Source organism: Phaenicophaeus curvirostris, chromosome Z, assembly GCF_032191515.1.
Source record: "Phaenicophaeus curvirostris isolate KB17595 chromosome Z, BPBGC_Pcur_1.0, whole genome shotgun sequence".
NCBI lineage: Eukaryota > Metazoa > Chordata > Aves > Cuculiformes > Cuculidae > Phaenicophaeus > Phaenicophaeus curvirostris.
Window position 1 is genome coordinate 61,384,019 of NC_091431.1, and position 23,702 is coordinate 61,407,720.

Consider the following 23,702-nt stretch of genomic DNA (forward strand, 5'->3'; position numbering starts at 1 on the left):
TTTGATTTTTCTCTACAAGATCGCACTTCACCTTTGTAGTCCTCATGAGTTGCCTGCCCCTTCTTCCAGAGTTCATATATTTTCCTCTTTTTCCTGATTTCCACCCAGAGCTCTTTACTCAGCCAGGCTGGTTTTCCTCCCTGCCAGCTCATTTTCCAGCATGCAGGGACATCTTGCCCTTGTGCCACCAGGAATTCCTTCTTAAGGTGCCTCCAGCCGTCGTGAGCTCCTTTGCCCTTAGAGACTGTCTCCCATGGAACTTGATCGAGCAGCCTTCTGAACAGACCACAGTCCGCCAAGTCCAAGGTGGCCGTTCTACTGACCTTGCTTCTCCTAGAACTGAGAATTCTAGCATCTCATAATCACTGTGCCCCAGTCATCCTCCAACTGTCACATCTCCCAGAAGTCCTTCTCTGTTAACAAGCAGCAAGTCCTGGAGGGCACCTTCCCTTGTCAGCTCTCTCACCAATTGTGTCAGGAACTTCTCTTCTGCACACTCCAGAAACCTCCTCAACTGTTTCCTCTCTGTTGTACTTCCAGCAGACATCTGGGAAGCTGAAGTCTCCCACAAGGACAAGGGCTAGCATTTGCTAGACTTCTCTCAGTTGCTTATAGAATAACTCATCAGCCTCCTTATCCTGGCTGGGTGGTCTATAGCAGACCCCCACCACAGTATCTGCCATAATAGGTGAACCTCTGATTTTCACCCACAGACATTCAATCCTATCATCACCGTCAATGAGTTTGAGGCTCTTGAAACTCTCTCTAACATAGAAGGCTATCCCACCGCCTCTCCTTCCTTGCCGATCCCTCCTGAAGAGTCTGTAGAATTCCATAGCAGCACTCCAGTTACGTGAGTCATCCCACCACGTTTCTGTGGGAGCAATTATATCACAGTCCTCCTGCCTTACAATAACTTCTAGCTCCTCTCGTTTATTGCCCATGCTGCGTGCATTGGTGTAGATGCACTTCAGTTGGGCTGTTGATACCGCTATGCTTCTAAGGGGAACAGTCTTAAATTCCAAGCAACTACTCACTGAACTATCAAACCCCTCTGTGGAGCCTTTTGAAGTGCTCTTCCTCACTTCTTGCGAGGCGGCAGACCAAGGGTCCTTGCCAGTACACCATCCCTCAGAAACTGGAGTGCCATTCCCAGGGTTTTTTTGATCAAGCCTGGTTATGTCCCCCTCCCCCTTCACATCTAGTCTAAAGCTCTATTAATGAGCCCTGCTATCTTCTTGGTGAGAATCCTTTTGCCCCTAGGGCACAGGTGTACCCCGTTCTTCAATAGTACACCTGGTGATTTGCCCATCAACCCATGATCAAAGAACCCAAAACTTTGCTTCTCACACCAGGTTTGGAGCCAGTTATTTATTTCTCAGCACTTCCTACTCTTTCCCTCATCATTGCCAATAGTAGGAATGACAGGGGCGAAAACAACTTGTGCCCCCAAGCCCTTCACCACACTTCCCAGCACCCTGAAACCCCTTTTAATTACTCTCAAAGATTTCATTACTACCTAATAGGAAGATCAGCAGTGGATAATAACCTGTGGGCCTGACCAGAGTTGGTAGTTTTCTCACTACATCTCTAACCGAGGCCCAAGGAAGGCAGCGAACTTCCCTGTGTAATGGGTCCAGTCTGCAGACTTGTCCTTCTGTTCCCTTTAGAAGGGAGTCCCCTAGGACAATAACCCACTTCTGCTTCTTGAAAGAGGCCATTTTAATGGAAGGCTTGTTGTGCCTTAACCTAGGGAACATTTCTAGGCTGTGGGACACATCATCTTCAGAGAGGTTTGGTTTCCCTTCCAGAGCTTCAAGCTGTTGTGCAAGGGAACCTGAGAGGCTGAGGCTGGCACAAGGGAGACACACCTGCTGCATCGGACAGGAACCTGCTGCCACTCCCCTCCACCTCCTAAATTTCTCTCTTTGGCTGCATGGAGAGAGGATGGGTAGTCCTCTGTCATATAGCTTGCCTGTTGGGTCTGAGACAGGGAGCATAGGGTGTTATTCCAGTGGTCAGTTAGAAACCACATCCAAGGAATTATAATTATTTTCCTTCCATTTTAGCAAGACATGCAGCAGTTTGTATTTCAAAAAGTGACTGCAGAGAGGGAACAGGTGTTGTTCTGCTATGTTTAAGGAAACCCTCCTGCCAAGAGACACTACAAGCTGTGCATCATTCTCCCACTTTTAATCGACTCTAAATACAAAGCTGTGCTTAATAGAAACTTACCTGGAAAGTATAAGCAAGAACGCTTTCACTCAACCTGTAGTACTCTCTCCCATCACCGCTAAAAACCTTTCTGCATTGTCCTCCAAAGCTTTTTGTGTGAATGACACTTCCCCTAGTCTCACCAGTAATAGCATCAAAGCTATGAGAAGAAAAACATGAAAGATCACTAAGACAGAGAGATAGCAAATTATTTTCCAGGAGATTAAAATTATAGAGCCATTATGACTGAACACTGTACTTGCAGATTAAGGTCATGAGCCAATTTACTCAAGAAAAGGGGGTATCAATTAACAGATTTTTATACCTGCAAAAGTGCAGCATGCACAACATTTTACAAAATGGAAAGCAAAATGTTGCTCTTGATTTGTCAACAAAAGTGAACACATATCAATGTCTCTTAACATTAAGACAGTCAAATCTATCACAACTGATTTTATTGTCCTGTTTCATTGGATTTGTTTCATTATTCCAGCAATTAAAGCAACATAGAAACAATGGAGCATCTATTTGAAAAAAAGTGTTGTATAATATATTAATTCTATTTTATAATTGATAAAACTGTGCTAAGGAATCTTAAGGTCACTATTTTGCTAGGTCCCAGATGAGACGTATAAACCAAAAAAAACATATGGATGTTTAATCCACAGGATTAAATGCAACAGTAATGAACAAGAAGAATGAGCATTGCTGGCTCATTTTTTTCCATGCTGATGATTTTTTACTGTTGGGTGACTCTTAAAAGATATTACTAAATAGCAGGAATGAAAGATAAAAACTTTTATTCTGTGCTTCAGATCAAGAGCCTCTACATACTGGCTGCAGTGAGCCATTGGCATGATGGAGGCATTTGACTGAACACTTTTGTATATGGGTTGTTTTACCACAGCCCCAGGAAGTCTATCTGTAGAGGCAGAGCTTTTAAATACAACAAAATTGTAAATGCATTTGGCACCAGTACTACTGAGCATGGCAAAGAACATTACCCTGTTCCTATAAGTTCTGAATTCGGAGGCGTTTTATCAATATCACATATAGTTCTCTTCTCTTCACATCGATCTTCATCTGCACCATCTTCCTCACAGTCCTGATCCCCATTGCACACAAGAGATCTGCTAATGCACTGACCTAAATCAGAACAAAAATGCATGGGGAAAGGAGACGCATTTGTTCATTTGAAAATAAATTACCTAAAATCAAAGCAAATATCTCCCTTCTCTGCTACATTAATTAGCTAGTTCACTCCCATGATGAACAGCAAGCGCCCAGGAGGGTTGTGAAACAACAATAAAAGTAGACATAAACAGTTCATAGTACATTTGAGAAAACCACAGCTATTCAATGTTTATAATATATTAATGAAACTGTTGACTTCTAGATTTATTTCCTGGACTTTCATCCTTTCACCCTATCACTTTTGATTATATGTGATTATCTCACTGGTAACACCAAAACCTGTTTATCATGCTCCTCTCTGATAAATGTCTAACTACTGAGGTAATGCAGGTTTTTTATGAAGGTAAAGGAAGCCGCTTAGATACTAGCACTGGTCTAGCCAGCATTAGTTTCCATGGCAGGGGTGATTTACAAGATGTTTAGATATAGGTTAGAACAGTTTCAAACTATCACATCTAAGGTTGCGTTCCTTAATAACCTCCTCATAATGAAAAAAAAAAATGTACCCTGGGGAATATTATTAAGGCAGAATGACTTAGAGAGGCTACCACAGCTGCAGCATATTATCTGCAAAGCTCTGCAACACTCCAGATGAAATAAAAAACATGTGTAGTTGAGGCTGGAAAAAAGGAAATACCCTCCTAAACCAAATTTATCTGTATGTCAAAGGTCTGCAAAGCCATTGGCCATTTACTAAAATTCAAAGATACAAAAATTATCATCTTAACTTTATGACCAGAAAATGGTGAAAAAGATCTCGGATGGTACCTGAGAAACACCTGAACCGATCACCACATCCATCCTCTGTTGGGCATCCCCTTTTGGGGGTGCATGGTCTTGTTTCAAAGGCATCCCCAGAGCAAGGGTTTCCCCCATATTGGCCATAAACTGCTACTGTCCGTCTCCGAATCTGAATGCAAATTAAAGGAGATCTTAGAAAATCCATATGCAAAACAGGAATAGTTTACTAGTTTCAGGACAATGCTACCACTCTACTGATGTAAAAAAATGAGATATTTGCTATTTTTTATGAGAACAACCACACTTGGTATTACCACAATACGGTAACAAATTCTCAAGTTAACGGAAAGGCTAATATTTTATCTATAAGGTCTTTAGACTGAAGCATAAGCTTAGCTGGTTTGTTCTGTTTGTTCTGTTCAGTATGTAACTGAAACCAAGAGAAAGCTGCTGAAAAATTTCAGTTTTGTTTACTTTTCTAATAGTAATTCTAATAATTTTCATGTCTCATATGAATTTGCTGAAGTTCTTGAAAGTAAACAATGTCATTAAGGAGGATGATAAAGTCTAACATCAAGTGGATTACTTTTTGCTTCTAAAGAGAATAAATACTGTCTCGTAGTGCATCTTTAATTTTGACTAATCCTTCCCTAGTTGATGCAACATATAGTAAATAAGAAAGAATATCAAAAGCAAGTATCTTGCACATCAACAGAGCTGCACTGTGAAAATGATCAACTTGTTTTCATTTAGGATAATACTTTGAAACAAGTTTTCTGTCCTTAAGACACAATTCCAGTAATGCAAAATCATTGGAAATTGGTACAAACCAGCATCAGTGGTGGAATGCTTCTGTTTACCAACAGTTCAGTTGAGCTTTTTGGAGTTATCACCAAAGTTAAAAATGCACAAGTTATTTTACAACATGAATATCATAGTTTTGAAAGGGAACATACTGGGGACAGACTGGAGGATTTTCCTGCTGAGTTCTTTGCTCTTCAGCCTTCTTGTTCTGCTGGGGCTTTTTTCTGACATATGATTTGGGGTTTTAAAGATACAGTGGCTCCTTAATCACTGGGAAAATAAAAGCATATACTTACAAAGTCAGGAGCATAGAAAAGGTGTGTTCATCTGTACCTGTTTCTGAGTACAGCCATCACACTCAGACCAAGGGCCAAAAGAATTCCAGCGGCAATGGACTGGAGGGGAAGCACTGCTCGAGTAGTATATTTTGCATTTAAAAAAAAAAAATAAAAGAAAAAAATGTGAGAGGAAAATAATTAGGGATTTCCATCCATAAGCATTAGCACAAAACTTTCCTAAACAGCAAAGCAGGCTTCAGTAACAGTTAGGGGTGTGATTAGGCTCCTTCTAAACTCACTTGGATTTGCTTTTCATATGTAAGAATTAAATCAGTCCCAGCTTGGGCTTTTTGGTCACTGAAAAGAAGAAAGTACATATATTTGCCTAGCTTGAAGATCGGCAAGGATTTTGCATAACCATAACAGAAACTTCAAAGACCAGCTTCACAATGCCTCAGGATCAGGGCTGGCTTGGGGTAAGCTGTGCTGTGTTTCACAGATGTACATTACCGTGGCACACACCACCCCTGCCTGCCATCTTCCTGAAGGGCGGCTGACTCCTCTGGGCAGATTTAAGGGCTCACAATTGTCACCATTGATGACAGTGGCAATGCTGACACCAAATAGTTTCTCCTCTCCCAGGAAATATATCTGAAGACCTCTAAACTCTGCCCCATGTCATGCACCAGAAGTTGTCTGTTACGCTTTATGTGCTTTGTCTTCACTGTATTATTTATGGAAGAAATAGTCACCTGGAAAAAATGGGCAAGAAGCCTGAAACTTCCAGCAACAGAAAAATCCCCAGCACCTGAAAAAAAGAGGAGCAAAAGCAAACTTACTTTCCTTTTCTGCTTTTTGCATCAGGCTTGTCCAGCTGTGCTAACTTTCTGCAATCTATAAACTAGTCACCTTAAGAAATAAAGGAGAACAGCACACTGATTTTCCTCAGCTTTGTTGTGAAAGCTCTTGGGGTTTTTTTTATTTTTCTTCTTTCTTGCAATACTGCCAATTACATTTTCAGCTAAGTATTTATAAGGTTATAAATTAATATTTCATTGCACTTGCCATATTCACTTCATCAGTAAAAATTGTGTAAGCAATTGTCCTACCTTCATGTCAGATGAAATACTCAGATATCCAGCAATTACCAGGGAAAATGCACTTCCACTCAATTCAGCAACCAAAGGAGTCAGTCAGTCTGTCTGCTACTGTACATCTCTTCTCACTCTGCCTTGCTATTCTGCTTTTCTCTCCCTAAAAAGGCTGAATATTGCAGAGGAATTTTAACCCTAACCCATCCAACACTCTCCAGGGACACAGCCTGCTTTGGGAGGTGCTCAGTGCTTTTAAAACATAAAAATCAAGGCTTGGATGTACTGACTGGTGCTGGCACAAAGTTGTGAAGAGCGCTTACTGGAAGAACTATCATCTTTCCTTATCTTCTCTCCCACAGTTTCTTTCCTCTGAACAAGACTTTCAGAGATCCCAGGCCAATCCTGTTGTCACACATGCAGCACCAGAGCTAAGTGCCTAACTTCAAGAGGAGGAGCTGATCTAGGTTAAGCTGATGCTGCCAAGGTTTAATTTTGGTCACAAATCTTCAGTCTCCACTTCTGCAGTCATACTGACTTCTGCACATGAGTTCTCACAGTGAAAATGAGCTCAGGGATCTGAATGTAAGTTTTAGCCAATTCTGGCATGGTCATGCTTGTGAAAGACATCCTGAGATCATACAAGCCTCTAGTTTGAGTGATACATCAACAGCTGGTTTTTTGTGGGGATGCTCTTACAGAAGTAAGAGCACTTCACCTTCTCTTACCTCATCCTGCCATGCCCTCTTAGTTTTTCTTTTTCCTTTATTCACTCTCCAGAGCTAGCACATTCCAGTAACAGCAAGAAAATGCCACTAATGGGGAAGATTCCATTAATTTATCCTAGCGGAGCCTGGATGAAGACCTCAAGGAAAAGCAGCTCACCTGTCTGAAAAGCCTTCATATACTACCTCTCAGATTCTATATCTGTTTTGAATAGTTTAACGCAGTCCTCAGAAAACCAAATGCTTCATGTCGCAGCATCACTATGTAGGGACTTATAAGCCCTGCACTCTGTTAGTATGGTCTGCTTTCCTTAAGATGCTTAGACCTTGGATCATGTTATTGCATCGATGTCAGGGATGCCTATGTCCACTCTTCAGAAGTTAGCAACTTCAGAGCCAATTTAGCTAAGCCAGAATCTGTCTTTGCAACTTTTCAGGTTTAGTACCAACAAAATTCTTTGGTAATATAATACTTACTTTTCATCACTTCCGTACATATTTTTTGCTTCTGGTCGAAGTCCTTGTGCTCCTCTTAGGTTTTGTGACCAATTTGTGCAACATTGTCAGTGGTCATTTGCCTGCGGGACGAATTAATAAAACCAGGTTTAGGCCTTTAATAGCTGGCCCAGATTATGGGAACTCCAAAGAATATTTTATTTCTCAAGACATATGGTTTGATCTTGCTGTTAGTTGTTTTAATGTCTTAGATAGTATTTTCACTTTCTCTAAGTACTTCATTAGCTATAATAACTTCAAGATAAAGATACATTATCATTTTCTCACAAACAAAACATGCAAATAAACACAAAAGTGGACAAACACAGCTAGCAAAGAAAATGTGTATGGTAGTATTGTGTGTTCTTAATTAATGGGTAGTAAAATCATTGATAGTAACAGGTATCATATTAAGACTGGCTTCACTGGGGGCAAGTCCTGCCAGACCAACCTAGCAGCTCTCTGTGATGGAGTAACCACATCAGTGGACATGGGAAAACCAATGGATGTGATCTGTCTGGACTTCTGTAAAGCCTTTGACACGGTCCCCCACAACACACTTCTCTCTAAATTGGAGAGATTTGGATTTGACGGGTGGACGGTTTGGTGGATAAGGAATTCATTGGAGGCTTACATTCAGAGCGTAGTGATCAATGGCTCAATATCCAGATGGAGATCCATGAAGTGATGCTCCTCAGGTGCTCCTTACTGGGACCAGTGTTGTTTAATGTCTTCATTAATGATATAGACAGCGAGATTGAGTGCACCCTCACAAAGTTTGTAGATGACACCAAGCTGAGTGGTGGAGTTGTTACACCAGATGGGATGTCACCTAGAGGGAGCTGGACAAGCTGGAGCAGTGGGCCTGTGAGAACCTAATGAGGTACAACAAGGGCAAGTGTAAAGTCCTACACATGGGTCACAGCAATCCACAGTTTCAATACAGGATGGGGGATGATGTGATTGAGAGCAGCCCTGCAGAGAAGGACTTGGGACCCTCATTGATGAGAAGCTCAACTCAAGTTGGCAATGTGCACCCGCAGCCCAGAAGACCAACTGTATCCTGGGCTGCACCAGAAGAAGTGTGGCCAGCAGGTCAAGGGAGGTGATTCTGCTCCTCTATTCCTCTCTCGTGAGACCCCACCTGAAGTACTGTGTCCAGTTCTGGAATCCCCAACATAAGAAAGATACGGAACTGTTAGAACGGGTCCAGAGGAGGGTCATGAAGATCATCAGAAGGCTGAGAGAGTTGGGGTTGTTCAGCCTGGAGAAGAGAAGGCTCTGAGGAGACCTTTTAACAGTCTTCCAGTACCTGAAGGGGGCTACAAGAAATCTGGGAAGGGACTTTTTTCAGGGGCATGCAGTGGTAGGACAAGGGGTAATGGCTATAGATTGGAAGGGGGAAGATTCAGATTAGACATTATGAAGAAATTCTTCACAATGATGGTGGTGAGGCACTGGCACACGTTGTCCAGGGAAGCTGTGGCTGCCCCATCCCTGGAGGTGTTCAAGGCCAGGATGGATGGGGCCTTGAGCAGCCTGGTCTGGTGGGAGGGGTCCCTGCCCATGGTAGGGGTGTTGAAACTAGATGATCTTTAAGGTGACTTCCAACCCAGACCATTCTATGATTCTGTGATATTCAAATCAATATATATTGATGGAATATCTTATTGCAAGCAGCATTTCAGCAAAACAGAAATGTTGCTTTGGCAGATGCTGTGTATTAGTCCTCTTAGCACACATATTCAGGTACCTCAGCCTAAAGATTTTATCTTCTTTCATTTGGAAACGGGATCTTGATATCTTACTTAGGCTGGCTTCAGCAGTAACAAAGGGAAAGAGACCAAATTGGCATGGTACAAAACAGAGGGAGGTTAGAGCTGCACTTGTGTCACTCCTAGAGTGTCCACAAGTCTCGTGGCTCCTTACTGTTTTGCAGCAGATGGATAAACAGTTTCTTTTACAACAGTGGGACTGCTTATAGTTGATTCTTCATAGGGTACTTATACTAACTTTTTGCTACTTAGTACTCAGGCTCTGGATCATTTATAATATTTCTCTCTTTTGTATGTTGTTGATGCTTAAGGTCATGTGCAGTTGCATGACAATCTGCCTACACTGCAATTTTGTGACAGAGGACAATGCAGTTCCTAGCATAGTTCCAATTTGACCAACAGGCACTTCTACAATAACACTAATTATAATAAAAGGCCTGATTGAAGAAGCAACCTGATTGTTTCCCCTGACTGCATGGTTATGAGAGGACAGAGTGTAACTTATGGAGAAGATGAGGCTGATTTTCCCTTGCTGTTAATGAAAATGGCAACAATCTCCTCACAATTTTGCAGTTACAAATATATTTTATCATAGCATCTTTAAGTTCTTGCTAAACATCTCTACTGTCCATTCAGAAATAAGCTGTGTTTAGGCTTAGAAATGATGTTTTAAGGGAGAGAAAGAGGAGTAGTATGAGGGGCATAAAGGATTAGCCTTAAGGCAAAGCATTTGTTGTCCAGCACCAAATGTTAATTCTAGCAAAGAATGATTAAGTCAATGCTTCACTTGCTGGGCTAACAACATCCTGCATGTCCAGAGACAGCATGAAATGGTATTGTCTGTATTCTACTTCACACTAAGGCCAGCCAGAATATAATTATATCAGTGATATTTCCCTGTAGACTTGCAGCCTTTTATAGGATTGATGCCGAGGTTACTCAATAGTTTACGAAGCTTTAAATAGTCTCGTGTCTTCATTGTCCAAGTTCATTATGTGTTACAGCCCTAAAGACAGTCTGTGCTCTGTGACTGCTTGCAAAGGCCAAGGATCCAGTGACAAACAAGTGAAGAAAGAACATCTTGTCATTATGTATTTAAATTGTGAAATGGATTTGGAGAGTTTTTGAATTTATTTCTGTTTGCTAATGCCATCTCACTTTCTTTTTTTAAAAAAGCATTTTAATTGCCTGTTTTGCTTTTAATGTATTTGTCACATTTCAAGGATTAATCACAATGCCTTTGGATGTGCCTATATTAAATACGCCAAATAGCATTAAGTTTGTTCTAACTGTAATGTAAATTATTGTCTCCCAGGGGACCTCTTAGAAGGATATTGCCTTAGATACTGGAATCCATATGCTACAGAAGCTATGCCAAACAAAGGCTGTGAGACTTTGAGTTTGAAGGAACTGAGTTGGAAAAGAAGAGCTCATGTCACTATAATTCAAAATCCAGCGAGCTGTAGCAGTAGGCAGGTAATAAATCAGACTTGCCTATAATGCAGGCATTTCGGCCTGTTTGTACATAATGGTCATCACTGGGCAAACAAATAGTTACTGTTCACTAGCGTTAGGTTCTGATTTTAGGACACAAGATGTATCGAAGAAATTTAACAGCTTGAAACTGCCCAAAATGGTGAGTTACTACTCCGTTTTTCCTATACCTTTCCTTGCTTTCACTTTCAAACCCCACCATATGTTCCTTCTGCTCATCTGGTGCTGGTTTTGGCACATTTCAACCCTCTTTTTAAGACAGTTTAATTTATTACTATGACAGAAAATAAATCCAGAAAAAAAAAATCTTTGTGGTTTTGTGCTGTTTTAATGAGGTTAGATCATCCCTAAGAAAGATCTTATGGGCCACAGACCAAGGTAGAGGGTAAAAATTGACAGCCACAGGGGAAAAAGAGGGGAGAAAAGAGGTAAGAAGTGTGAAGAGAGAGGGCAGCAGGAGAGCTTTCTGCTTGTAGATTCTGCCAGCCTCTGCATCTGCTCAAATGCCAGTGAACTACCACCTTGCACAAGCTCTTCTGGTTGCTGCTCATCCTACACTGGCAGATAGAGACCATCCCACCGCTCACTACTTCACAGGACTTTCCTGGACAGGATGGTGGCATCCAAATTCACCATCCTATCCAATGATCTGTTACCCAGACAGGCCTGATTTCAGTGTTCATTGAAGCTGAGTATTTATGTTTAGTTTCTACCATTACTGACACTTGCCTCCACAAGACATCCTACTTTCAGGCTGAAAAAAATGGCTAAGGCTCAGCCCATCTGTTTTTGGAGAAGACTGCAATCAAAACACGGATAGTAAACATGAGTGAGATTTTCAATGGCCTTCAGTACTGAGGTCTGGAGCAGCCTCAGGTCCACCTCAAGTCCTTCTCAACCTGAAAGTCATACCAAAAGAGCTCACAGGGGTTGGCACTTTTGCACAAGTTCTTCTGAGAGCCAGCTGCATGTAGTAGTAGAGGTACTCCATCTACAATAGATCTATATGCTCTCATATGCCTGCCCAACAACAGAGAGGCTCACACGTACATAAAATAGATTAATTTCATGAACTAAAGAGCTAGTCTCATGATTTTAGCACTTTAAATAAACTAACACCAAAAGAGTCACATGGAATAGGCTCAAGTGAGGTACTATTGCATTTGTGGTAATAGTGGCACAAAAGCACACATACCATGTAGAGGGGTGCATTAGAAGTTAAATCTTGTGGAGGATTGTTCCAAGAGTTGTTCTAAGCAACCGATCCTCAGAGCCAAAGCAAGCCTATTTTTCACAATTATACAATGATTTCAGGTCTTGTTGATTTTTTCCTTATATTCTTCTACATTTTTTTACTATGAACTTAATTCTTACAGTTTAATAAACTCACAAGCAGCTTTATATAATTGTCTGAAACAGCAGTATCTCAAGTGGATGATCCAGAAGGTTTCTTTCAGCCTGATGTCTCGGTGCTTTTCAAAATATCATCATCTTCTGACTGTTCTTCATAGAATGAATAGAATGTCAAACATCAGCCAATGCCAATCTTCTTTCTACACTTGTGGTGTATACGCCTTATATGTTTTAGAATTACTACTGTAATAAGTTGGAAAGCTAAAATGTTTCAAGCAGCAAACTTTGAACAAAAATCTTTCACCAAAATCCATCAGTGTCCCTCTGAAAAATTCCAAGTATCTTGAAATTAAAACCTAAAAAATGTTTTTAATAGGCAGAACAAAGATTCCTCTCCTAAAAAGGAGAATTAGGGAAGAAAATGAAGGCAGAACTTCAAAGCAACAGATGTTATTAGGATGTCTTTTTGAAATACAACATTTTTAGGATCATCAAATTCTATTAGCTTACTCAAGAAATCAGTAATTAACCCTAACTGCTACTGTGAAACTTTTTTGGAACGAACTTTTAGAAATTTTCCAGATGGAACCAAAGTTCAACTGAAAAAGTAAACTTCTGCAAAATATCATAGAAGCAACACAAATGCAGAGCATTGTGCAGAAACAGAAATGACATAGCACTGACTTTTGCCCTCTCTGATTCTGGGCTGGCTAAGCGTCAAACAACCATCAGACTGCAACAAATGAAAACACACACCAGGAATAAGAATGGGCTGATATAGTTGCAGAGCTACAGAGAAACTTAAGGGAGTTCAACATTTGTTATTTCTTCTATAACAAACCTATAAACCCTTAAATTTGGCCTGATATCCTTTTGTGAGTTCTTCTGGCTTCCCTCTCTACTTGCATTTCAGGTCAAAGGATTAGCACTGAAGCACAGTCTAAGCTCTCCCTTTATATACATACACAAATACACACATAAGTGTAGGTGAATACATATCTCCTTCTGTGTCAATATTAATGATGTTCTTTGTTATTTCCAGATATAAAGCTCCCAGATAATACCTGCTTATTCAGCCATGCAACTACCAGTATGTTGATTTGTATGGAAAATGTGAATTCGAAGTTGTTGGAAATGTTTGTATTTGGTAGTAGAGACCATATCACTAAGTATCTTTGAAAGAATCTGCTTTTCTGGACTTGGCACTTGCTTTTGATTAGCCTGTAAATGCATTCCATTCTGTGTTTTCTTAGTAGAAATATCATCATAAGAATGATTAAAAGCATGGTATTTCTAATGCAGGCAGAGGTTCTGTGGAACAATTAATAGCTAGGAAAAAGTATTTTGCAAACAGCAATGTTTAGACATTTTAGACCTAGCAAACGGCTTTGAGATTTTTATAAATTATAATTTAAAAGAGATAATTCACATAATTCCAAGGAGAAAATGTGAAATTCAAAGCTTGAGATAGCAACAGATGAGGAAGCCTCCTGTTTCCTCCTTTGCATGGGTTCATGGCAAGAGAGGCATGAACTTCTGCCCATTTATTGGGGACTATATATTGTGTCTTCTGAAGCAGTAATGAAGCAAGAGCAGTGAAATACTGACACATAAAAAGGGCTGGTGTTCAGTTTTGACTGAAGTCAATAAGAAATTTGTAAAATGGTTGAGAGACTCAGCAGAAAAACTCAATTACCAATATAGTTGCTTCGAGGGTTACCACATTTTATTCTGCTGTTAAAATACAGTAAGACAGAATAAGCAGGCTTGGACTTGTCACAGTTTTGTGACGTTTTTACAGTGTAAGATTTCCTCAGGCATTTTCCCTTTCTCAAGCAGCCACTTTTTAGGCTACATCTCTCCTTAACATACATTCAAGCACAACTGAAAAACATTCCTAATTTACAGCAATAAGTTAGCAACCACAAACTAACATGATGAACCAAATCTAAAATGTTAAGTACTGGCATGTTCTCCACCACCAGCATAACTGCTGGGAAAGCTGAGCTTGCCCTGCTTCACCCACAGGTAGCCCTTCTGAGACAGAACAGTGCTGAGGCGTAGCTCCAATCATAACAATGGGAGCTACTTAACCGGGCATTTTGGAAAATCTTTCTGCGTATCTGCTGCTTTGTCAGGCCAGCCACTAACAGCACCTCCCTGTGCCCTGCCAGCTGGTGCACTGCCTTCCACTTGGGAAGACTGGTTGTGCCACATGTGCTAGGCTAATCTGGGTCTTGTGGCAACAGGATCATAACTGCCACACTGTGATCAGATAACAAAAACTCAAAATGCTCAATTCCTTATCCATGTCCTCTTTGCATACACTAATAAGTCCAAACAATGTTTGTCCTCTATTTTTATTAAAGCAAAATAGTGTAAGCATGGGTGTTAGGAGAATTCCCTGATGGGACCCACATGCCTCAGTTCCAGTAAACACTAAGCTGAAAATGACTGATACAGGGAAAACATATTCCAGAACAAACAGAAGATAACATTTGCAGCAGCAGAGTTGAGCTGACCTTTGTTAGCAAAGCATTTGTACTTAGGGAATGTTCTCAGCTGGTGAAAATAATAAAACGCAACAGTGATACTGATGCAGAAAGGGAAACTTATTTTACCTGGGAACACAAGCTTTATCTTCAATAAATATGGAATTTGCACTTGTCTACTTTGTTCCATTGCAAATCTGTTTTTTCTTACAATTTGTGCCTCACATTAAAACACAAAAGGCAAACCACACAGTTCCATGCAGGGTAAAGACTGCTATGCAAGTGATGGGGTTTTCTACTTTAAAGTGAGCTTATCTTTTTATTTTTAGAGAAGGAACAGAATGAATGGGGAATGCTGCCATTTGCAGTAGTCCCAGAGCAAGACAAATGTAAATTCTTTAAGATGCCTGACGTGAGATGTGAGGTAAAATAAATAAATAGCAAATAATATATTAGCCTTATTTTACGGGTTTTCAGATTAAGTAAGAGTGCCCCTGGTTTCTCCAATGTCTTCTTCTCTGACCTTCCACTTCACTACAAACATACATATTCATCCCTGGAGGTATTTAAAAATGGGTGGATGGGGTGCTGAGGGCCATGGCTTAGTGGTTGATAGGAATGATTGGACTCAATGACCCTGTGGGTCTTTTCCAACCTAGTGATTCTATGATTTTTCCCCGAATGCTAGATCTGAAGTAAAATTAAACATATGAATAATAAATACTTGTGAGAAGTAAATATGTATTTCTGAAAGACAATCAGATGTTTTATATTTACCTAATGCACATTCTGTGCACAGTTTTGTATTTATTCACACACTTGAATACTTCTAACTGCAACATATGCAAAGACATGACAGACAGAGAGAAGAGAGATGCAGTTATAATAAAATCTAATAAAATCACAGCACCACAAAAGTATGGCTGGAAGGAACATTAGAAGATCATCCAGCCTATTTGCCTTCCCACTAAAAGATCCATCACACCTAAGCCATTTCAGACAAACATTTGCCAAGTTTTTTCTCAAAAACTCCAGAACCATCAGAAGGCAAATTAAGCCTAGTGCTTTGCAATATGTACTGGTATAAAAGTTTTCCTAACAACTAACTAGAATATTTTCTGCTGCAATATAAGAGAAACGCAGTTAGAAGCTGAGCTATTGCCCCTGGAACATGATACAGACTATAGTTCCAGACTATGGTGATTCAAACGCTTTTTGTGCATCTCCAGAGAAAATTTTGCTCTAGGGTTTTGGGTGGTATATTTGTTCATGAACAATGCAAAAGGGATTTAAGACAACAGATTCAAACAAAACAAGACAAATATAAGCTGTTTTTTATCACAATAACACTAGTAAGACAGGACCATTTATTTGTTGTACAACTGACAAGAGAGGAAAATGGCTCTCACCTTAGAAAGGAACCTGTGGCTTTCTCCTAAGCACCCAGGTGTGCTGAGCCCAAATTGCCACATAATCACCTTTGTAACCTTGAGGCTAGCCAGTGAAATCTACTCTGCGAGACTTACTGCTTTGGTGGAACAATGCACTACAACCCTGTAATGTATCTAGGTATGAGCATTAAAAATACCAGGGAAATTTTAAAATTCTATCCAATGCTGTTGCACTTCGTAACATGTGCGTCCCATGTTTGTAGCTATCTGTGCTCTTATAGAGGTGTGCTGCTCCTGTTCCCCTAGGTAGACCGAATAACAAATAAAGATTTTAGTGATGTTTCTGCTTGGGAAGGATGTAGGATTCCCCGCACCTATCCTAAGGTAAAGGTGAAAAGCAGCTGAGGAAATGAGTAATGAGCTGTTGCTACTGCTCTGTTTGTGATGCTAATCGTGCTTCAACCATGATCTACCGAGTACTAGTGCCATCCTCAAGCATTTGCCAGTGCTGTAAGACTATACTGCCTGTTCTCTCTGTCTAATGCTAAGGTGTGCTCTTCTAATGTAACTTACCTGCATGACCACTGCTCACAAGCATTGTAGAAGAGATGTTATATGATGATCAGTATGAACCTATTCATAGAAGCATAGAATCATAGATTCATAGAATCACTAGGTTGGAAAAGACCTCTTGGATCATAGAGCCCAACCACTGCTATCTGCTACCAGACCATGTCCCTGGGCACCTCGTCTGCCCATTTTTAAGTACCTCCAGGGACGGTGATTCAACCAGCTCCTTGGGCAGCCTCTGCCAGTGCCCAATGACCCTTTCTGTGAAAATTTTTTTCCCAATATACAGTCTGAACCTCTCCTGGTGCAGCTTGAGGCCATTGCTCCTTGTCCTGTCACTTGGGAGATAAGGCCAGCTCCCTCCTCTCTACAACTTCCTTTCAAGTAGTTGTAGAGAGCAGTAAGGTCTCCCCTCAGCCTCCTTTTCGTGCCATCATAAACAGAAAGGATGACTGACTACGACAATTTCTAGTTCAGTTTTGAGAAAAATACTTGGAGACTTACTTTATTGTGAGTTTGATTTTTATTATTAAACTCTGACATTGTTTTCTTGGTGCTACACATGAGGTCATATTTTGTGCTGGGTTTTTTATGGAAAAGAAGAGTCTCAATGCAGGGAAAAAGTATATTTCGCTAAAGGGACCTTCCCTTCCAATTCAGGGCTGAGTACAGGAACAAACAGTATCCAGTGTATTTTATACATACCACATAACCTTTGTAACACAGAGTTTTATAGTTTTATCATTTCCACTGTATTTTAACAAGCAATTTTTAAAATTAGTGACAGCTGTTGAATTTTCTTCTATCCATTTTCATCTTAAACAGAAAGCTTTTTGTATTAATACTCATTAGTTTCCTAGAATGAAGCAACAGCCTTTGTCATAAGTATTGCTGTTTGCATATATTCTCAGTTATTGTCATAGAGATTTAAGAACAGTACAGATATTTTTTTTAACTTATTTTACCGTTACTGGAGTTGCTCGGGAGAGAGTTTAGTTGAACTATACTGCCACCTAGTGGTGAACAATGTTTCTAGTTCAAATTCCCACATGACACTTTCAACCTGAAGAATCTGGATACTTCACAAATAAAGTTATGATTCTTACGACTGCTTGGCAAAACACGCTCAGTTGAGTTGCTTCCCAACGAATTTCAACAGAGTTGTCTACCTCTGCAATTCAAGATGATATTCAGAAACGAAGGCATCCAAACCAACCCTCATGAAACCGTTGCCCTTCCGCTCCTCAGTTCTCCTGCAGCCTTCCTGTTACCTAGGTCAAAGTGATCAATATCCAAGAGGATACTGAAAGGCACTCCCGTAATCTGAAAGATCACATTTAGAAATAAAGGATTCAATTTGTCTGCACCTCTGAAGGTAACTGGTATCAAGCACTATCTTCTAGTATATATCAAGCTTGAATCTTCACTACTTCTACCCCTTGTAGTCATCCCCACTTGTGCAGTGTGTGCTACATGGGCACAAATAAGCAACGCCTTATGATGACACTAGACAGAAATTTCTTGGATATCAGCCTTGCATTTGCCACACAAAAGTCATTCCAGAAAGGTTCGCGATTCGGAAAACTAGTACAACGACTCTGCGTTTTGCAGCAAATTCTTCCATGGTCATGTCAGACTGTATGTTTGTACTGTGCCCTGGCGACGATGGGATGTAACAGCACAACACCAAACCCAGGCAAGACAAGTGCCACTGAGTTTATTCGGTGCACACTCACCATCCTCACTGCTGCCTAGCTAGCCCTGGTTTTGTTCTCCCTGTCTCTGAGCTGGGCTTCCCTGTACATGTTCTTGAATATTGGAGACAACTGCATGACCATATCAAAAACCTTCCTTTCCTAGCAGGTTTGAAGAGATGTAAGTGAACAAGATTATTTTTATCCCATAAAGGATAAGAATAATTCCTCTGGTGGCAACGCGTTGTAGGCAGCCAAACCAATATACTTCCTTGGGAGGCTGTTGCCATGGCATATATCCAATGTCTTTTCAGCATCTTCCAGATTTCTGAGATCTAACAAGAAAGAAAGAGGAAAGAAGGCACTAGTTAAAAGACATATAGCGAGGTTACTGGGAGAAATATGGCTCTGGTCCAGCCTATAGTATACATTCATACTGCATGAGTTAATTGAGATTTTTTTTTTCTGTAAGACATTTCACACATAGGACACGGAGCTATCTCTTTTATTTTTTTTGGCTTTGAAAGCTTGTATTACAGCAAAGATACCCCACCCCTGAATCTCATTCATTAAAATAATTTTCACTCAATGGGTAAGTAGTGCCAGGATTTGACTCTACAGCCTGAAGTGGAGCCACGGGCACCTCTGAACGGCAGCATGGGTGCTACTGCAGAGGAGCAGCACTGGAGTCAATAATGATGTGCCCATACAACAGCTCAGGTGCATTAAACCTCTTCACCAGGCATAGACAGATTTACACACCAACACCCCTGCTACACCCAGGTGATACAAGTAGTTACTATTACAAAAAGTGGAATATTTTGATTTAAGATAAAGTAAAGTTCACAGAATCATAGAATCATAGAACAGTTAGGGTTGGAAGGGATCTTAAAGATCATCTTGTTCCAACCCCCCTGCTGTGGACAGGGACATCCCACTAAATCAGGCTGCTGAAGGTCCCAGCCAGCCTGGCCTTGAACACCTCCAGGGATGGGGCAGACACAGCTTCCCTTGGTAACCTGTGCCAGTGCCTCACCACTGTCATGGTGAAGAAATTCTTCCTTATGTCTAGTCTAAATCTGCCCCTCTCCAGTTTACACCCATTGCCTTGTGTCCTATCGCTACAAGCCTCTGTGAACTGCCCCTCCCCAGCTTTCTTGTAGCCCCTTCAGGTACTGGAAGGTCGCTGTAAGGTCTCCTCAGAGCCTTCTCTTTTCCAGACTGAACAACTCCAACTCTCAGCCTGTCCTCTCAGCACAGGCTCCAGCCTTCTGATCATCCTTGTAGCCTCCTCTGGACCCATCCCAACAGCTCCATATCCTTCTTATGTTGAGGATTCCAGGCCTGGACACAATGCTCCAGATCAGGCCTCACACGAGAAATAAGTCTCATATGAGAATTTCATCCAAGCAACTGTATTTTTATAAAGTTAGGCAGAATGTCCCTCTGACAGCATGAGTTGTTGGTTTGGGGTTTTTTTAAGCAGCATGTTTTTTTCCAGAAAGTGTCTTTCCAGACACTGCCGAGCACCACCCGTGCTGAAGGCCTCTCTCCCCCCAGAACCACCTCTCTTCGGGGCCTGCCCCTCCCCTCGACGCGGGCCGCTTCCTGCCCCCCCCGCGGAGCCCCCTTCCCCGCGCCACGCGCCCCAGGGCTCGGTCACGTGACGCCGCCGGAAGCGCGGTCGCGGCCATAGCGGAAGCGGGGCGGGGCCGCGCCTCTTTGGTGCTGGCGGCCGGCGGAGATGGTGAGTGGCGGGGCCCGGCGCGGGGAATCCGCCGCCATCCGCCGCCGAGCAGGGCCCGGCGGGGCCGCGGGGCGGCTCTGGGGCGCGGGGCGACGCTGCGATGCGCGGGGGGCCGAGCTCGGCCTGCGGGGCGAGGAGCTGAGGGCCGGGGAGCGGGGGGCCCTCCGCCGGCGTCTCCTCGGGGGCCGAGGCAGCCGGGCGGCATCGCGGCAAGAGGGGGGGTCGATCGACACTGCAGAACGCAGAGGTTATTGTAATAAAATACACAGAGTTAAAAAGATACGCTTTGTGTAGTATTGCCTCTGTTTATGAGTCAGTAAAATTACTGTTACAGATGTGTGTTGTGGCATTCTGCATGGAAGTCGATTATAAAATGAAACATTCAAAGTTAACATTTGGGTTTTTTGTTTAGTATTTCTAATGTGGGATCATTTGTCTTACTAACTATATCATGGACTAAATGGTGCCTTGTATAATTGGCTGCATATTCCTTCGGTAAAAAAAGGTAAAAATCTTACTGTCAATACGTAGGATACATAACAAGCTCTTGTATTTCTGTTAAGTATAGGCAGTGAACACAGAGGTTATTGTAATAGGCTCTGGAGCAACGAAGCTGGTGAAGGGGCTGGAGAACAGGCCTTATGAAGAACGGCTGAGAGAGCTGGGGTTGTTTAGCCTGGAGAAGAGGAGGCTGAGGGGAGACCTCATTGCTCTCTACAACTACCTGAAAGGAGGTTGTGGAGAGGGGGGAGCTGGCCTCTTCTCCCAAGTGACAGGGGACAGGACAAGAGGCCTCAAGTTGCACCAGGGGAGGTTTAGGCTGTACATTAGGGAAAAAATCTTCACAGAAAGGGTCATTGGGAGCTGGCAGAGGCTGCCCAGGGAGGTGGTTGAGTCACCTTCCCTGGAGGTGTTTAAGGCACGGGTGGACGGGGTGCTAAGAGGCATGGTTTAGTGTTTGATAGGAATGGTTGGACTCGATGATGCGGTGGGTCTCTTTCAACCTGGTTATTCTATGATTCTGTGAAAATGCCCAGAGTTAAAAAGGTAGGCTTTGTGTAGTATTGCCTTTATTTGTGAGTCAATAAAACTACCAGTTGTGCTGAAGTGTGGGGCTTTGTTAAAGGGAAGCCTTGAAATGCTTTCCAGTCCTCTTGTATCCACAAAAAGCCTGTTGTGGTTGGCGCAGGGCCAGTCTGCATGGGGCGAAAAACTGTTCACAGGGGAACAAGCAGTTTAGTGCTTATCAGCGAAGAGTCTCAGGGAGATAAGAAGGTAGCTGGAGAAGGCTGCTTGGTGCATTACTTGTATTTCAGCTCAGAGCAGCAAGAGGGGATAGGGAATGGCGATGAGAGGAAGCGGTTTCTAAAAATGGAGGCGACCTGTAGGTGAAACCGAGTTGATGTTTCAGTGTTTGGAGTGCCTCCGATGAGTTTATGGGACTCACTGAATTTGCGACTGTTCTAGAGGAGCTGATGCTTTTAGTTATTTGACTTGGGACTGTTAGTGATGTTTCCAACATGCCATGCCTTGAAATGTTTTTCAGACGAAGGGTACATCATCGTTCGGTAAGCGACGCAATAAGACACATACCTTGTGTCGTCGGTGTGGGTCCAAGGCGTACCACCTGCAGAAGTCTACCTGTGGGAAATGTGGTTACCCTGCAAAGCGCAAGAGAAAGTGTAAGTAACTGACTTGAGCTTAAAAACCTGCATTTCTTTCTTGTCTTCAGTAGTTCTTCCAACCAAGGATCTATACTGTATCATTGTGCAGTGTCTGGAGCTTTTTTCAAATTTATGCTTATTTAACTATATTCAAGCAGTATTACTACATAAAAATTGATTTAATTTGCAAATTTTTTTTTGCTTCTGTCAGACTGAGTAATTGTGCTGTACAAATGTGATTTACAACTTTAATTATTTGATGCGTATGTATAACAGTAACTTGTCTGTTGTAGATAACTGGAGTGCAAAGGCTAAAAGACGCAACACCACTGGTACTGGTCGCATGCGGCACCTGAAAAAGGTCTACCGTCGATTCAGGTATAACACTATTACAGATGTGTGGTGTGACATTCTGCACAGATGTCGATTATAAAATGAAACGTTCAAATTTAACATTTGGGGGGTTTGTTTAGTATTTCTAATGTGGGGTCTTTTATCTTCCTTAATATATCATGGAGTAAATGGTGCCTTGTATAATTGGCTGCTTATTCCTTTGAGGGTAAAAATCTTACTGTCAATACATAGGGCATATAACAAGCACTTGTATTTCTGTTAAGTATAGACAGTGCAGAACACAGAGGTTATTGTGATAAAATGCCCAGAGTTAAAAAGATAGGCTTTGTGTAGTATTGCCTTTATTTGTGAGTCAGTAAAACTATCAGTTGCACTGAAATGTGGGGTTTTGTAAGAGTAAAGTCTTGAAATGCATTCCTCTTGTGCCCACAAAAAAATAGTTCAAGGCTGGGATAACCTCAGTAGTTACCCTTTTATTTGGAATTCAGTTAGCAGTAAGTAGCTATAACATCACATTCTGAGTTGCAGGTTTCTAAAACTTGTTACAAAACTTTGAGTTGTACTTAAGAGGTAACAGGGTACTGTTCAACACATTGAGAATTTCTTGTATGGCCTCCGTTTTCTAAAATAGAGCTCCGTGGCTTCTAGTCTAATACACAAAAAAGTGGATGAAAAGTACCAAGTAATTCAAGTCTTGTCATACAGATGTGGAGTATTTAAGTCCCAGGCATGGGTATAGTTGAGGGATCCGTTCATCTTTTGGTTTTGGTGAGTGCAGGCTTTCCTGGCAGCAGCCAGAAAATACCTTACAGTGTGCAGCTGTAGCATGCTTTCTGCTGAGTGTTGTTAAAATAGGAATTTTGAGTCTAAAAGTGAGCTTGGACCTGACTTCTTGTCTGCCTGTCTTAATTTGTGTTTGAAGACCTAGAGAACTTCTGCAAGTAATTGACTTGTCATTCACAAACATCTAAATCTTTTGCTGAATGGCTTGATAGGACTATAAAGTAAGACCTGCCATAGGCAGGTGTGCTGTATCTGATACAGGTTTGCAGTGTTAGTTCAGTTACTGAAGTCTTCCTGCTTGAAGAAGTCAAATTTACTTCAGCAGAAGAAACGAAAAAAGAGGTTTTAGAACCGAAGAACTTTGTAGTGGTTTCACTGTACTCCTGAGATGAGCTGAAAAAAGGTGGTGGACTTGATCAAAACATTACTTCTCAGAAAATAAACTGCAGCAGAAATCATCCTTTCAAAAAGTGGTAACTATATTTCTTCTTACAGGAATGGATTCCGTGAGGGAACCACACCGAAGCCCAAGAGAGCAGCTGTTGCAGCCTCCAGTTCATCATAAAGACTCGTCTATTTGTTGAAATAAATGGTCTTATCCAGAAAACTCTGTCACCTTTCATATATTTTACTTCAGTTCCTGGAAATACATGTATTTACACACACGGTTTCTTGATGGTATGCATTAGAGCAATTTTTGAAAAACAGTCCTTTGATTGGCTTGTCATTTGATAGCAGCTTTGCCCTGAAAAGTACCATTATCACTGTGCTGACATTAAAAAGAGGTTTATATGTGCTACTAAAAAGATAACGCCTGCAAAAAGAAATGGAAAATTGGCACTG

At 41.5% G+C, this 23,702-nt stretch overlaps 2 protein-coding genes across 2 annotated transcripts in view; one reads left to right on the forward strand and one right to left on the reverse strand.

Annotated features, from left to right (window-relative positions):
• C7 (complement C7) overlaps nt 1–6,666 on the reverse strand; it is a 29,853-nt gene extending 23,187 nt beyond the window's left edge. Inside the window, exons 1-6 of the mRNA XM_069880096.1 lie at nt 6,341–6,666; nt 5,984–6,039; nt 5,287–5,362; nt 4,177–4,318; nt 3,219–3,360; nt 2,236–2,374 (exon numbers count right to left, since the gene is read on the reverse strand). Of these exons, the coding sequence (XP_069736197.1) occupies nt 2,236–2,374; nt 3,219–3,360; nt 4,177–4,318; nt 5,287–5,362; nt 5,984–6,039; nt 6,341–6,346 (561 nt within the window). The 5' untranslated portion in view covers nt 6,347–6,666. The remainder of the gene's footprint in view (nt 1–2,235; nt 2,375–3,218; nt 3,361–4,176; nt 4,319–5,286; nt 5,363–5,983; nt 6,040–6,340) is intronic.
• A 13,281-nt stretch (nt 6,667–19,947) lies between these two features.
• Nucleotides 19,948–23,466, forward strand: RPL37 (ribosomal protein L37). Its single transcript, XM_069880141.1, has 4 exons — nt 19,948–20,058; nt 21,605–21,740; nt 22,016–22,100; nt 23,355–23,466. Exons 1-4 carry the CDS (start codon nt 20,056–20,058, stop codon nt 23,422–23,424), a joined length of 294 nt encoding a protein of 97 aa, XP_069736242.1. The 5' UTR covers nt 19,948–20,055; the 3' UTR covers nt 23,425–23,466.
• Nucleotides 23,467–23,702: the final 236 nt, after the last annotated feature.